A 14817-nucleotide genomic window follows, 5' to 3' on the forward strand; every position below is an offset into this window, starting at 1 on the left:
TGTTCCGTATAGCTTTTAAAAATGAAAGCTTGAAGTTGATTGGTTGTTCCAGATTTTGGCTTCTCCACTCTTAGTAGATTCCCCTCTGTGTGCCCATTGCGCCCCCTGGAGGCGGGTACATGGGCCATACTGGAGGCGGGGTCTTGGCATACTGATCATTACTTCCTATGACCCCGAGCCCTCCCGTCCTGTCATCAGACCCGCCCATGTGTGTGCGGTGATCTCTGTGCCGCGCAGGTGACAGGGACATCATTCTATATAAAATAACGATCGACTATTTGTATCCCTGGAGGGGGGGAGGGGATGGAGGTCTTGCTCTGTAATAAAATGCAGTTTTGCTTTAAAAGTGTCACATGGGAATTTATAGATCTGAAACTCCTATCCTCATATTGATTAGTTGGTTACAAATTAATAATAAATACTGCAGTAGGGAACAGACACAAAAGATACACTCAGCATCTTTCCAAATAACTGTTCTGCTTTATTATGATGCAATTGAAGGTTTTTATACACATGATTACGTAGGTATCACATTAATATTACAATTGTACGTTTATGGTAACAAGGGGCGTAACATAGGCAGGCTAAATCTAATCAGGACTGGAAAGAATGTAAACATGTAATGAAAACATTGATAGTGTTGTATACAAAATAGAATACAATTATATACAGAACTTACAAATTTACTTTACAGTCTCCTCTCTTTTGATCAATATTTTGATCACTAACCATACCTGCTATCACCTTTAATCTGGAACCTCCAAACACTTAGGTGAAGGTAGTCCTGGCCAAAGAGGCAAAAACTCCATTGTGGAGAAAATAATAGCTGAGCTGCTTTTTTCATTACAAAATGACTTTTCATTGTGAAAAACAAATGATTGATAAGACATATTTACAGAGTACTGGCTGTACACTCCTGTGGGCGGAATGGCCTTCTAGCTGAATTGTTGGCATGCTGACTTATCAGCATAACACAGACAATTCTACATAAAATGGAAGACGTACAAAAGACAAAATATGACTTCAACATGGCTGAACTACTTCAAATCACATTATATATAAGTATATACTGTATATCCCCAGTGCCGGTGTCATATCGAAAATGTAGTGCGCAGGCGCTGAAGAGACCATCGGATAGTGTCCGCCCTGTAGTGCACAGGCGCTGAGGAGACCATCGGATAGTGTCCGCCCTGTAGTGCGCAGGCGCTGAGGAGACCATCGGATAGTGTCCGCCCTGTAGTGCGCAGGCGCTGAGGAGACCATCGGATAGTGTCCGCCCTGTAGTGCGCAGGCGCTGAGGAGACCATCGGATAGTGTCCGCCCTGTAGTGCGCAGGCGCTGAGGAGACCATCGGATAGTGTCCGCCCTGTAGTGCGCAGGCGCTGAGGAGACCATCGGATAGTGTCCGCCCTGTAGTGCGCAGGCGCTGAGGAGACCATCGGATAGTGTCCGCCCTGTAGTGCGCAGGCGCTGAGGAGACCATCGGATAGTGTCCGCCCTGTAGTGCGCAGGCGCTGGGAAGACCATCGGATAGTGTCCGCCCTGTAGTGCGCAGGCGCTGAGGAGACCATCGGATAGTGTCCGCCCTGTAGTGCGCAGGCGCTGAGGAGACCATCGGATAGTGTCCGCCCTGTAGTGCGCAGGCGCTGGGAAGACCATCGGATAGTGTCCGCCCTGTAGTGCGCAGGCGCTGAGGAGACCATCGGATAGTGTCCGCCCTGTAGTGCGCAGGCGCTGAGACCATCGGATAGTGTCCGCCCTGTAGTGCGCAGGCGCTGAGACCATCGGATAGTGTCCGCCCTGTAGTGCGCAGGCGCTGAGGAGACCATCGGATAGTGTCCGCCCTGTAGTGCGCAGGCGCTGAGGAGACCATCGGATAGTGTCCGCCCTGTAGTGCGCAGGCGCTGAGGAGACCATCGGATAGTGTCCGCCCTGTAGTGCGCAGGCACTGAGGAGACCATCGGATAGTGTCCACCCTGTAGTGCGCAGGCGCTGAGGAGACCATCGGATAGTGTCCGCCCTGTAGAGCGCAGGCGCTGAGGAGACCATCGGATAGTGTCCGCCCTGTAGTGCGCAGGCGCTGAGGAGACCATCGGATAGTGTCCGCCCTGTAGTATGCAGGCACTGGGGAGACCATCAGATAGTGTCCTCCCTGTAGTGCGCAGGCGCTGAGGAGACTATCATATACTTCCACCTAGCCCTGTAGTGCGCAGGCGCTGAGGAGACCATCGGATAGTGTCCGCCCTGTAGTGCGCAGGCGCTGAGGAGACCATCGGATAGTGTCCGCCCTGTAGTGCGCAGGCGCTGAGGAGACCATCGGATAGTGTCCGCCCTGTAGTGTGCAGGCACTGAGGAGACCATCGGATAGTGTCCGCCCTGTAGTGCGCAGGCACTGAGGAGACCATCGGATAGTGTCCGCCCTGTAGTGCGCAGGCGCTGAGGAGACCATCGGATAGTGTCCGCCCTGTAGAGCGCAGGCGCTGAGGAGACCATCGGATAGTGTCCGCCCTGTAGTGCGCAGGCGCTGAGGAGACCATCGGATAGTGTCCGCCCTGTAGTGCGCAGGCGCTGAGGAGACCATCGGATAGTGTCCGCCCTGTAGTGCGCAGGCACTGAGGAGACCATCGGATAGTGTCCTCCCTGTAGTGCGCAGGCGCTGAGGAGACCATCGGATAGTGTCCGCCCTGTAGTGCGCAGGCGCTGAGGAGACCATCGGATAGTGTCCGCCCTGTAGTGTGCAGGCGCTGAGGAGACCATCGGATAGTGTCCGCCCTGTAGTGTGCAGGCGCTGAGGAGACCATCGGATAGTGTCCGCCCTGTAGTGCGCAGGCACTGAGGAGACCATCGGATAGTGTCCGCCCTGTAGTGCGCAGGCGCTGAGGAGACCATCGGATAGTGTCCGCCCTGTAGTGTGCAGGCGCTGAGGAGACCATCGGATAGTGTCCGCCCTGTAGTGCGCAGGCGCTGAGGAGACCATCGGATAGTGTCCGCCCTGTAGTGCGCAGGCGCTAAGGAGACCATCGGATAGTGTCCGCCCTGTAGTGCGCAGGCACTGAGGAGACCATCGGATAGTGTCCGCCCTGTAGTGCGCAGGCGCTGAGGAGACTCTGAAAATCTCCGAACATAAACAGCTGGCCATGAACTCTATACAGCGCATGCGCACTTAATACCACATTTTGTCACACGCTCCCGATGCTCATACAACTTACAAGGGGGGGAGTGTGGCTACAGGATGCACACAGCTGGGGCGGACAAATCCACCCCCTCGAGCATCGGGAGCGTGTGACAAAATGTACTATTCATTGCGCAGGCGTCTTGTATACCTGGCGATCAGCTGTTCTTCTTCGGACACTATCGGCATCTCCTTTGTTCTCCGTACTGCACAAGCGCTGTGCCTGTGCAGTATGGGGCGGACACACTATCCGATGGGGGGGGGCACTTCTCGTCAGAACACCGGCCCAAGTCATAGTGCTGCCTGAGACCAAGAATGAAATGCTGCCGCCCCCCCCCCCCCAAAAAAAAATATCACGCATATCAAAAGGCCCCCACATTCGTTATTTTATATCATGATAACTAAAATTAAATTAAATCTTTGAGGCGCTGTAGGAGTGCCCCTGCCCATTGAAATCAATGGGCAGCGCCTCCGAAATTTTTTCGGCCGCTAGTGGGGGTTAAAAGCGCTGCAAAAACGACGGTAAAGTGCCGCAACGCCTCAGTGTGAAAGCAGCCTTACTGACAACCTGAATCTATCTTGCGCAGACAGGGAGTGGAAGCACAGCAGTAATTAACCTCTTATGTGCCCGTTCCCAATAAAATTCACCACGCTTGTACCACTATTGCATCTTGATTAGAAGCCATCAAAATCATACAAATCATTTTATAGTTTGTATGTAAAAAGCATGTTTCTTTTGTAAATCTGCATGATTATTTACAAACAGTACAGAAGAAAAGGCCTCATCAAAGTGTTTCCAGGGAAAACATGGGTACAATAAAAAGATTAGTCACATTCAATCCAGCTCGAGTCCCTTATAAAAAAAAAATCTTAGAGAGAAATCACTTGAAGTTTTCTACCAACCAACCCAACTCACCTTGTTTCTCAAATAGGCAGAGAGGCTGCCCTGGCTCAGCTCACACCCTGTCTCGGGCACAGGCAGCTCTCCTCAGAACCTTCCTTCCCTCACGCTGGAGATGGAAGATGGAATAGGTGGGAGGAGCAATTGATTGGCGCGGAGGCTGAGAGCTGTGAGTGCAGGGACGGCCGCGGCCTCTGACGTCACTGGTTGCTAGGCGCCGGGCGGCAGGCGATTCTAACAACCGGTGCAGGAGACAGCGCACAGTGCACAGCCAACCAGCTTCCGCTCCGCTCCTGAGAGTCTTGCTGACTGATCCGGGATTCCCGGCGGTAACTTCCTGCTGGCCTGGCTGCCGCCCCCTGTTAAATCCTGCCTGGAGCCATGGTCCCATTGGGTCCGATGGTAGGGCCGGCCCTGTATATCCCTTACAATAACATAGTTGCCAACATTGTAAACAAATTTATAGGGACACTTTTTTTGGTTGTAGGCGGAGTCTTCTTATAATTAGGGGTTGGGGCATGCATTTGTAGGCGTGACATAGTAAAAAAAGAAAACACGGGGCGCCAAAAAATGGGCGTGGTTACGTGAAATTGTGGGTGTGGCTTATATGGGCGTGGTTCAAATGGGGGTGTGGTTAGAGTCTGAGATGAATGAGAGATGAGAAAGAAAGGGGAAAAGAGGGAGAGAGAGAGAACGAAGGAAAGAAGGAAGGAAGGAGAGAGAAGGAAAAAAAGAGGGATGGAGGGACAGCAGGCCCAGATCCTACACCACAATAGAAATGTGTATTCCAGAGTTTAACAAAATCACCAGATAAAGATACTCCAAACACCTGGTGTTAGCGCTTCAATCATCCCAGCACCATGGTTGTGGTGTTAGGATGATTGAAGCACATTATTACTATTATTACATTGTAATATAGAATGAAATTATTCAACTCACCATAATCCAGAATCAGTGGGACCCCTGAGCGTGTCACCTGCCACATCACCTGCCACCAGATACCATCAGGTGCCCCCAGCAGAGTCACTCCTTGCATCAGGTGCCGCCAGAGAGTCTGTCCTTACTTCAGGTGCCCCCAGCAGAGTCCCTCCTTACATCAGGTGTCCCCAGCGGAGCCCCTCCTTACATCAGATGTCCCCAGCGGAGCCCCTCCTTACATCAGATGTCCCCAGCGGAGCCCCTCCTTACATCAGATGTCCCCAGCGGAGCCCCTCCTTACATCAGATGTCCCCAGCGGAGCCCCTCCTTACATCAGATGTCCCCAGCAGTGCCCCTCCTTACATCAGGTGTCCCCAGCGAAGCCCCCCTTACATCAGATGTCCCCAGCGGTGCCCCTCCTTACATCAGATGTCCTCAGCAGAGCCCCCTTACATCAGATGTCCCCAGCGGAGCCCCCCTTACATCAGATGTCCCCAGCGGAGCCCCCCTTACATCAGATGTCCCCAGCGGAGCCCCCCTTACATTAGATGTCCCCAGCAGTGCCCCCCTTACATCAGGTGTCCCCAACGGTGCCCCTCCTTACATCAGATGTCCCCAGCGGTGCCCCTCCTTACATCAGATGTCCCCAGCGGTGCCCCTCCTTATGTCAGATGTCCCCAGGGGAGCCCCCCTGTTACATCAGGTGTCCCCAGCGGTGCCCCTCCTTACATCAAATCTCCCCAGCGGAGTCCCCTTACATCAGATGTCCCCAGCGGTGCCCCTCCTTACATCAGATGTCCCTAGCGGTGCCCCTCCTTACATCAGATGTCCCCAGTGGTGCCCCTCCTTACATCAGATGTCCTAGTAGCTGTATCTCCGCCACAATTACAGAAAAGAGGCCAAGGGGGAACAAAATAGAGACGGAGCCAGCAGCATGGTTACAATAGAACCACCCCCCGCCCCTTTCCATAACAGACCGGCAGCGGGGCGGAGCGGGGTGCGGGTGGGGCGGCACCGCAGCAGCTCTATTTCTATTGTAGCCACCCAGCTGTGTTCTACTTCTTCTGGTCTTTTTAGCGGGGGGCAAGCGGCGGCGAAAAATCTGGAAAAAAATTATTTCTAGGGACATTTCCCGGGAAACAATAAAATTGGGAAAAGAGTCTAAATCCCGGAAATGTCCTGAGAAATTCAGGACAGTTGGTAAGTATGCAATTAAAGTATTTGAATAAATAGTACCCTAGACTGTGATTCCAAGAGGGAAACAAATCAAACAAAGATTTCTTTAATTTAGTCATTTTTGCAGTTGCCCCCTGTGGACCACTTGTTGTTCTCGTTCTGGGGTCCTTAAAGTTGAATTATTAATCCCAGCTATACTGGGCCAGAACCAGGGTGGAATCTGTGAATTGCACAGACCCAGCAAGTGTCTGGGGCTGTAATGCAGCATCCTAATGCCGCATACACACGGGCGGACTTTTCGACCAGACTGGTCCGACGGACATTTCTACGGACTTTTGATGGACTTTCCGATGGACTTGCCTACACACGATCACACCAAAGTCAGACAGATTTGTACTTGAGGACGTACGACCGGACTAAAATAAGGAAGTTTATAGCCAGTAGCCAATAGCTGCCCTAGCGTCGGTTTTTGTCCGTCGGACTAGCATACAGACGAGCGGACTTTTTGACCGGACTTGAGTCCATCGGAAAGATTTGAAACATGTTTTAATTCTAGGTCCATCGGACTTTTGAGGAAAGAAAGTCAGCTGGAGCCCACACACGGTCGAATTGTCCGACGGAGTCCGGTCCGCCGGACCTAGTCCGTAGAAAAGTCTGCTCATGTGTACGCGGCATTAGTCACCTGGTCTTCTTCCATGTGTGAATTTTAATGTTAATATGGCTACCTCAGCAAGAACCTGGAAGGCTGAAAACAGCCAATCAAATTAACTTGGCATGCTCGATTGGTTTACCTGCCGAAGTAAAAACAAACTTCTGGCCCTTCAAATGGAACCAAAAGCTCTCTATATCTCAACTATCTATATAAATATATACTCTTTGTATATCTCACATGCTTTGCTAAAACATGGAGCTCTGCTTCTTGACCTGGGGAAAAAGGATCCAATGACTCTGAATCAGTGGATTTTTAGGGGGGCACAAACAAACTGAAAAATTCTGAAAAAATAAACCCCATCAATTGCAGCCTCACTGTACCATCAAACGCAGCCTCACTGTACCATCAAACGCAGCCACTGTGCCCATCAAACGCAGCCACTGTGCCCATCAAACGCAGCCACTGTGCCCATCAAATGCAGCCACTGTGCCCATCAAATGCTCACACTGTGCCATCTTATGCAGCCACTGTGCCCATCTTATGCAGCCACTGTGCCCATCTTATGCAGCCACTGTGCCCATCATATGCAGCCTCGCTGTGCCCCATCATATGCAGTCTCACTGTGCCCCATCTTATGCAGCCTCACTGTGTCCCATCATATGCAGCCTCACTGTGCCCCATCATATGCAGCCTCACTGCGTCTCATTAAGTGCAGCCTCTCTGTGTCCCATTATATGCAGCCTCACTGTGTCCCATCATATGCAGCCTCACTGTGCCACATCATATGCAGCCTCACTGTGTCCCATCATATGCAGCCTCACTACGTTTCATTAAATGCAGCCTCACTGTGCCCCATTATATGCAGCCTCACTGTGTCCCATCATATGCAGCCTCACTGCATCCCATTAAATGCAGCCTCACTTACTTACCTTACAGGCAGCTCCACTCGGGCCATGTGCTCCACGGAGCTGCCGACATCACTTCCGGTTTCCCTCTGGAACAGGGTAACCAGAAGTAACCTCCTAACCTGAATAACAAAGCGCCCGCCCATAGTAATACTACGGGCGGAAGCTGCTCGTCACTTTGGAATGCACCGCAAAGCAGGTCAAAAGCCTGAAAATGAAGCGCCTCATCTGCAATCTCGTGATTGCATTGACATGGAGCTTCCCATAGTGCACTGTGTCCGACGCCCAAACACAGTGCACTCAAAGAACTTTTTTTCTTTTTTTTTTTTAAGGAGCCTTTTTTTTGTGACTGCTCGGTGGGGGGCGGCGCCCGTGCGCCCCCTATGGATGGGCCGCCACTGCTCTGAATACAGAGTATCCTTCTGGGTGATAAACTGCATACTCAGTATGGGTATTGCAATCCTCAGTATAAAACCGGAAATCAAATCTACAAAAAATTTAATATCTGGGTCTTCAGGGAGTGTGTCCTGCACTGGGCTCACAGCAGCTGATTCCTACGTCGTCAATGTAACACTTGTGGTTTTCCTTTGTCTCCAGCCTCCTCCAATAGAGGCATTAAGGTGGCTGGATTCAAATTGTACGCATTTTTCATTGTTAGATTTGTACATAAACAAACAAAACAAATTCATATTTTGAATCTTTCATTAGACAAACATTTCGTTAGCTGTGTACCGTATATACTCGAGTATAAGTCGACCCGAATATAAGCCAAGGCACCTATTTTACCACAAAAAACTGGGAAAACTTATTGACTCGAGTATAAGACGAGGGTGAGAAATGCGCAGCTACTGTAAGTGGAAAAGAGGGTCAACAATGCCCATTTGCAGCCATAGGTCCCCCGAACTTCAAACTCGGTAGTTAAGGGTCCCTAGATGCCCCCCTAGCTGCAGCCAAAATTTGGGGTCTCTGGACCCAAAGGGTCCCGAAATGACATTGCTGCAGATGGACACAGTTGACCGAACTTGGGGCCCCGTATCTCAGGGCCACTTGGTGCTGGGAACCCCAGATTTGGTGCCACTTGGTGCTAGGAACCCCAGCTTCGGATATGTTGTAGTGCTAGTTCCACTGGGTTTGCACACCAAATCTGGGGTTTCTAGCACCAAGTGGCCCCGAGATACAGGGCCCCAAATTTGGTTTGGAAAATGTCATTCTCTGCTGCAGAAAAGTATTTGACTCGAGTATAAGCCGAGGGGGGCATTTTCAGCCCAAAAAAATGGGCTGAAAAACTCGGCTTATACTCAAGTATATACAGTATTTGCTGCGCAGAATGTGGGACCATTAAAAATTAAATATTTGACCAAAATAATGTCTGTAACTTTGTCTAATAGCACCTTTGCATAAAGCTACAGCTCTGATATACCTCCGAACCCTTCATTACTGGGTCCAGCTTCCATAAATATATTACAATGGCTTGTTTTCTATCATGCTGTTTGTGTAAGAACTCCAGTTTCATGTTTCAAAAAGACAACTTTTTCCTGGCAATATTATAAGTTTCCCGTTGCTAGCTCTGTCGTTAGTTTCTCGTCTCATTTCTCATTGCTTGCTCTGTTGTTAGTTTTAGCGAGATAACACAAGTCCTTAGTTTCCATCTGACATTATTTTCCTGATGTCATAACATAATAAATGATAACAATACCCTGCGGTCATGCAGAGATGTCCAATAAATCCAAAGTATTCTTCTGCTTATATCATGGCACTCATATAAAAGGGGCACATCATTTCACAATCCACACATTCTGCTTTGGATTTCAAAAATAAAAATAAATAAAAACAAATGGACCAACAATCTGTATATGACAGAACAGAAAGCTCTCCGCCAGATCAAAAACTATAAAACAACTGGCTGCAGGTGGGATCTATCCTAACAGGGTATGTGGACTTGATGTGATGGGTTTGTTATATTTAAATTTTATTTATTATTACTCTCACATCATGGACCGCACATCAAGTTATTATCAGACCTTTAGATTTCATTTTTGTAGAAAAACTTCTTTTGTATCCCATCCATCTTGGCTTTGTTAATTATTATGGCAGCTGTATTCCAAGTAACAACCTCATCTTAATCTTTTTTTTTTCTCTCAATAAGGGCTTATTGTATAAATGTAAAATTACAAAATTGTTATCTTAATCTAAACTAATCCATTTTACAAATTTCCTCAATAACCTGGATTTCAATTCCAACCAAAGGTTGTCTAAACCAGTTACAATATATCTATATTATTAATAAAATTGTTAAACTCATCTCAGAAACTAATACTCAAGTGATAATCTCAATATCACACCCTAATTCTAATATATATATCCACAGATATATTTCCTTAAAGGAGGACATTTTACTCGATTTCCCTTTTTTTAAATGCACTGTTTCCACTATCAAAGGATATTCAATTTGTGTAATAAACGGTTAAATGTAACCTTCTTTTTACCATGTTTGGAAAACAGATTCAAAAATAATTGTAATCACATTGTTTATCATTAGATTAATTAAACTGGCACCTTTTTGTTATAAATGTTTTGTCTAAAAAACAGAAAGTGGCATGGTGTCCTTCCAGCTTATCACTGACCTCTCATCCCAGCCACATTCTTTCATGAGAGCACAAAGGAGGGGGTCACATCTGCGTACATGACACACACAAGGGATAGAACTAAAGGTCCCAGCATTCACACACATACACAAATATCTCTCTAAAATTACTTACATTTTTCCCATTTGTACACAAGTCATGCATATCATTCTCTCACTTTCTTTTAACTCTCTTTAATATTTCCCTGCTTTAAATCCCTGCAGAATACAATTATATACAGAACTTACACATTTCCTTTACAAGTGTTGATTCCCATTGTAGAAGAAAAGCTGGTCCTGCCCGGTCCTTGTCATCACCGAATGATAAATCTGTGTTTTATTCTGTAGAAGAACTCAATGGATTCCAGAGATTCGACAGTCCCAGCAAGACCCAGCGAGAGCCCCATAATGGAAATCCCCGTAGGACTCCAGTGCTGCCAATGGCCATTAAAGCCCCCTTGCAAGGTAAGGGAATGGAGGTGACACTTTGGGGTCTATTTATAAAAGAATCTCCAGAACTATTCGTCCAGCACTACTCCATGTACATTCGTTCTGTACTAGGGATCCAGCGGGTGGGAGGATGGGGAAAAGATCGAACGTTCTTCAGTTGTTTTCTCTTTGGGACAAATGTTCTTATGATTATTAATAATATAAATCATATAAGTAATATGTCTGTGAGGTCGTCTGCCGCCATCTTCTGACAGATCTTCTGACAGATCCGTCACTTTACTAATACCGATCATCTCTTCCCTCTCCACAGCTCTGTCCAGGAATGGGTACAGATATTTGGAACCTGGTTGAGAGATCACATCACCACCGATGATCAGGTAAATGAGGTTCTATGTGTTATTCCGGGGGGGACATCAGGAAATTCTGCCCCCTCCCCCTCAGAGTGATATTTCATTGTCTAGTAGACTGACCCCTTTATATATCCCTACCTACTACTTCCTGTACAACACTGAGGGGGGTGTGACCCCTGGCAGGAGATTTCCCTTCACTTCCTGTCCCAGATCCACAACAGGAAGTCACAGGATGCCGGGAATATGCGGTTGTCATAAGACACGCCCTCCAAACCTTTCAGTGACGTCCAAATCGTGTATTTACCAAAAATTACCAGCCGGAAAAAAAATACGTTTTATAGGTGAATACAAAAATTTTTAAAAATCAAACGAATGAATAAACCACTTCAAATAATAACATTGTTGAAGCCTCCCATCACACCAGAGTCCTCAACAGAATCCACCCCTACATCAATGACCCCATCAGAGTCCCCCTTACATCAGGGCCCCCCCCCCATATCAAAGCCCACATCAGAGTCCCCCTTACATACGAATCCCCATCAGAGTCACCTACATCGGGGTCCGCGTCAGAGTCCTCCCTTACATCAGAGTTTCCATCGGAGTCCCCCCTTACTCCAGGGTCCCCTCATTTAATGTCCCCGTTACATCATAATGCCTGTCAGAGTCCTCCCCTACATCTGAGCCTGTATCAGACTCCCCCGTTACATCAGAGTCCCAGCCAGAATCCTCCCTGAGGCTGGGTTCACACTGGTGCGACACGACAGCCGTCCTACTTTGGATCCAACTTTGCCCTGCGACATGAAGCCGGCATGTGTCTGACTTTCAATGAACGGGGATCCGACTTGGATCCCCGCCAATGCCCGGCACTGTGTTTGGTATGAATCTTTAGGGGGAAATCCGCGCCAAATTTTAAATAAAAAACCAGCATGGGTTCTCCCTCCAAGAGCATACCAGGCCCTTGGGTCTGGTATGGACCTTAAGGGGAACACCCTACGCCAAAAAAACGGTGTGGGGGTGCCCCCAAATCCATACCAGACCCTTATCCATGCACACAGCCCGGCCGGACAGGAATGGGGGTGGGGACGAGCGAGCGCCCCCCCTCCTGAACCGTACCAGGCCGCATGCCCTCAACATGGGGGGGGTTGGTGCCTTGGGGGAAGGGGGCGCACTGCGGGCCCCCCCCACCCCAAAGCACCTTGTCCCCATGTTGATGAGGACAAGGGCCTCTTCCCGACAACCCTGGCCGTTGGTTGTCGGGGTCTGCGGGCGGAGGGCTTATGGAATTAATAAGGGGGCCCCCAGATCCCGGCCCCCCACCCTATGTGAATGAGTATGGGGTACATGGTACCCCTACCCATTCACCTAGGGAAAAGTGTTAATAAAAAAAAAAGTACACAGGTTTTAAGATTAATTTATTAGGCAGCTCCGGGATCTTCTTCCGACTTCGGGGGGGTCTTCTTCCGACTTCTCCCGGTGTTCCGCCTCTTCTCCCGGGCCCCTCTGCTAACTTCTTCCAGCTCTTTTTGAAGCAGGGGGCCCAGTCTGCTGCCGCTGTCTTGTCGCCGCTGTCTCGCCCCTTCTTCTCTTCATCTCTTCTTCCGATGTTGACACGACGCCCTCTCCAGCTGGAATGCTGTGTGCGAGCTGCGGAGCCATTTATATAGGCGGTGACCCCGCCCCCTTGTGACGTCATGGTCCCAGCATGCGCAGGGACTCTGGGGTCACAAGGGGGCGTGAGAGAGCTGGAGAGAGCGTCGTGTCAACATCGGAAGAAGAGATGAAGAGAAGAAGCGGCGAGACAGCGGTGACAAGACAGCGGCAGCAGACCGGGCCCCCCGCTCGCAAAAGAGCTGGAAGAAGATAGCGGAGGGGCCCGGGAGAAGAGGCGGAACACCGAGAGAAGTCGGAAGAAGACCCTCCAAAGTCGGAAGAAGATCCCGGAGCTGCCTAATAAATTAATCTTAAAACCTGTGTACTTTTATTGACACTTTTCCCTAGGTGAATGGGTAGGGGTACCATGTACCCCATACTCATTCACATAGGGTGGGGGGCCGGGATCTGGGGGCCCCCTTATTAAAGGGGGCTCCCAGATTCCGATAAGCCCTCCGCCCGCAGACCCCGACAACCAATGGCCAAGGTTGTCGGGAAGAGGCCCTTGTCCTAATCAACATGGGGACAAGGTGCTTTGGGGTGGGGGGCCTGCAGTGCGCCCCCCCTCCCCAAGGCACCAACCCCCCCATGTTGAGAGCATGCGACCTGGTATGGTTCAGGAGGGGGGGCGCTCGCTCGTCCCCACCCCCATTCCTGTCCGCCCGGGCTGCGTGCTTGGATAAGGGTCTGGTATTGATTTGGGGGGGACCCCCACGCCATTTTTTCGGCGTAGGGGGTTCCCCTTAAGGTCCATACCAGACCCAAGGGCCTGGTATGCTCTTGGAGGGGGAACCCATGCTGGTTTTTTATTTAAAACTTGGCGCATAGTTCCCTCTCGAGACGGCGATCCGACTTTGATCCGACTTCAAAGATAGTCAATAGGCTGAAGTAGGATCAAAGTCGGACCAAAGTAGTACAGGGAGCATTTCTGAAGTCGGAACGACTTGTGTCGGACCAGTTAGGACGGCTCCCATAGGGAAACATTAAATTTCACACGTCATGCGACATGAGCTCCCAATGTCGGAGCGTTTGTCGGACCAGTGTGAACCCAGCCTCACATCAGAGTCTCCCCTTACAAAAGTCTTCTACATCTGTCACCAATCAGGCAATCGATTCTTTATTTTGTGTAATAAATTGATATGTAACCCATCAGCACCCAAACACTTTCCTCTGAGTTAGGACTCTCTCTTGTCATTTTGTATCTCTTTCATATTATTATTTTACAATGAGATGACGAAAAAGCAACTTCAGTCACCGTAATACTGGCCCCGCCCCCCTTTCTGATGCCGCCATCTTTAAATATTCTTTTAAAATAATTGTGGGAGGGGGAGGAGCCAGGTGTGAATAACTCCTCCTATTGGGTGGAGGTCTGTTGTAGGTAACTTTCGTTTTTTTCTTTTCCTGCCAGGAGCTGAAGCCGTGACTCCGCCCTCTCCAGGCCGCTGCCATCCTCTGAGTGGCTCTTCAAAAATCTGCAAAGCTCTTCAGGGACCGACATCCGGAAATGAGTTGGCTTATAACGCTTTACTAATATTTATTTTATTACGTAATAAAATTTGTATCTGATGAACACAGATCAGCGTTCATTGTGTCCTTTCTATCAGTAGTGGAATATTTATAAGCTTCTCTTTATAAGCAAATAATTCTGTGCGCTAATAAGCACAATCATAGCTCTCTTGTATAATGCCGGGAAAGCGCGCTTGTATATCTCCAAGTAACACAGACAGACGCTGGTATCACTTCAAGCTCAGCAGAATCCTCCCATGCTCTCTTTATTTATAGTGTAAAACATGAATAACAAAAGGAAGGTGGTGGCTTTAGAATCAGCCAATCAGACACTTGGATTACCTCAAAAGAACCAATCACACACATGTATATATTCAAACAGAATTCCAGTAGTGACGTGTGCAGACAGTTGTGTGCAGAGCCATGCGGCCAGCTTCCTGTTGAGACACAGTGTCTCACAATTTGAACACAACTTACATGGCTCTGAACCCGATCGTCTGCACATTCCCACCGC

General features: G+C 49.0%; 1 protein-coding gene across 1 annotated transcript in view; it reads left to right on the plus strand.

The window, feature by feature from the left end:
- The window catches only part of LOC141145678 (uncharacterized), a 703163-nt gene extending 688792 nt beyond the window's left edge, over positions 1–14371 (plus strand). The window contains exons 32-34 of the mRNA XM_073632527.1: positions 10696–10812; positions 11108–11174; positions 14206–14371. Of these exons, the coding sequence (XP_073488628.1) occupies positions 10696–10812; positions 11108–11170 (180 nt within the window). The 3' untranslated portion in view covers positions 11171–11174; positions 14206–14371. The remainder of the gene's footprint in view (positions 1–10695; positions 10813–11107; positions 11175–14205) is intronic.
- The last annotated feature ends 446 nt before the right edge of the window (positions 14372–14817 follow it).

This window comes from Aquarana catesbeiana, linkage group LG05 (assembly GCF_042186555.1).
Source record: "Aquarana catesbeiana isolate 2022-GZ linkage group LG05, ASM4218655v1, whole genome shotgun sequence".
Lineage (NCBI taxonomy): Eukaryota > Metazoa > Chordata > Amphibia > Anura > Ranidae > Aquarana > Aquarana catesbeiana.